Here is a 1,997-nt window from a genome sequence, read left to right on the forward strand (position 1 = left end):
AAAAAAAAAAAAAAAAAAAAGACCACAATGGAGGAACTCTACCTGCTCTGTGAAGTCTGTGGGATCGTGTGTCAACATTTGTTCTCCCCACATTAAGACTGATCCCGCCCCAGGAAAGTCCATCTGAGAGGGGTGTTCTCTTCCTGGCCGCAGGCATGTGGATGAGCAGATCTGTATGCCCAGGGCCCAGTCACTGCTCCACACACCACCCAGCAGTGCATGCTGTGGGGGCTCATATGTAAGACACTTGTCAGTGTTGTAAGTTACAGTTCTAATGGAGCTTTTGCCAGTACATCTGTGGAAATTTCACTATTGATGAATGCATTCTACATTCATTCACTCTTCAAGTACTTGAGGACCTGCTGTATACCAGATAATTGAAATACTGCTGTTTATGAGATGGAGCTCCTTAACCCAAGGACCTTACAGTCTATGTTAAAGGCAAATCCAGTACTAATCAAATCATTTCACAAGTAAATTACCACAAGGCCCAGGAATGTAGCTTAGTGTAGAGTGATTGCCTAGCCTGCTTGAGCCCTGGGTTCAATATCCCACACCACAGGAGAAAAAAGAAAAAAAAATCAGACTATGATAAATGTGAGAGAAAAGCTATGGAAAGCTGTAAGAGGATGCCACTGAGCCATCCTTATGTGGTCTCTGACAGTAGGTGGGGTTTCTCCATGGAGAGACATTTGAGTAATGTTCTGAAGGATGAGCAAGCAGTGTTTAGCAAAGGCTAGGGGTGAAGGAAAGATGGTAAGAGCTGTCCAATCAGAGGTAATGGCACATGCAAAGACCCCTACGGCTGTAGAAAGCACAATGCATCTGAGGACCTGTAAGACCAATGTGGCTGTCAGAAGCAAACAGGAGAGGGGCTGAGATGAGATGAGAGGCCAAGGACTTTGGTCTGTATCCTAAGAGAAATAGGGCATCACTGGAGGTTTCTAAACAGGAGATTGACATGATATTCTATGATCACTCTAGCTACCCTGTGCAGAATGAACTGGATAAGAGCCAGAGAGGAAACGGAGACCAACATGGAGGATAGAGAAAAGGAAAAAGCGAGCAAGACTAAGCACTTGCAACCCTGTATCAGTTGGGAAGCAGAAGTAGAGACTAAAAATGAACTCTGACACTAACTGCCCAGCTTTGTCAGCTTTGCCACGTTTTCTCTGATCTTGAGCAAACTACCCAAATTGTTTCCTCCACTTCTTCCTTTATTATTTTAATGCAAACATTTTCATTGATAGTTTAGAGCTCAAACAATTCCACAGAACAGAAAAAAAATGTGTAAGGTGAGACACTGGAGCGTAAACTTGCAGCAGACAAATACTCTTCACCCTCTTTCTCTCCATCAGCACAATCTGCTCCAATCTCTTCATAATCCTTCTCTAGGGCAGCCATGTCCTCCTGGGCCTCAGAAAACTCCCCTTCCTCCATTCCCTCACCCACATACCAGTGAACAAAGGCACGCTTGGCATATATCAGATCAAACTTGTGGTCCAGGAGAGCCCAGGCTTCAGCAATGGCTGTAGTGTTGCTCAGCAAGCAGACAGCCCGCTGTACCTTGGCCAGGTCTCCGCCAGGAACCACAGTGGGAGGCTAGTAATTAACGCCCACCTTGAAGCCAGTGGGACACCAGTCCGCAAAGTGGATGCTGCGCTTAGACTTGATGGTGGCAATGGCAGCATTGACATCTTTGGGGATCACATCACCACAGTAAAGGAGGCAGCAAGCCATGCATTTACCATGGCGAGGGTCACATTTCACCATCGGGTTGGTTGGCTCAAAGCAGGCATCAGTGAGCTCTGCTACAGAAAGCTGCTCGTGGTAGGCTTTCTCAGCAGAGATGACAGGGGCCAGAGGGAAGTGAATGCGGGGATAGGGTACCAGGTTGGTCTGGAATTGTCAGACCAACATTCAGGGCTCCATCAAATCTGAGGGAAGCAGTGATGGACGACACAATTTGGCTCATAAGGTGGCTCAGGTTTCAGGTT

The 1,997-nt window shown here is 46.7% G+C and overlaps 1 protein-coding gene across 1 annotated transcript; it reads right to left on the bottom strand.

Annotated features, from left to right (window-relative positions):
• Nucleotides 1-484: 484 nt before the first annotated feature.
• Nucleotides 485-1,990, bottom strand: LOC104858947 (tubulin alpha chain-like; the record flags this gene model as incomplete). Its single annotated transcript, XM_010619429.2, is given in 2 exon segments — nt 485-1,906; nt 1,908-1,990. Coding segments are annotated over 2 exon segments (738 nt in total), but the record flags the coding sequence as incomplete, so codon positions are not given.
• Between the last annotated feature and the right edge of the window lie 7 nt (nt 1,991-1,997).

This window comes from Fukomys damarensis, unplaced genomic scaffold (genome assembly GCF_012274545.1).
Source record: "Fukomys damarensis isolate Sample0158 unplaced genomic scaffold, DMR_v1.0_HiC HiC_scaffold_36, whole genome shotgun sequence".
In the NCBI taxonomy this organism is placed as follows: Eukaryota; Metazoa; Chordata; class Mammalia; order Rodentia; family Bathyergidae; genus Fukomys; species Fukomys damarensis.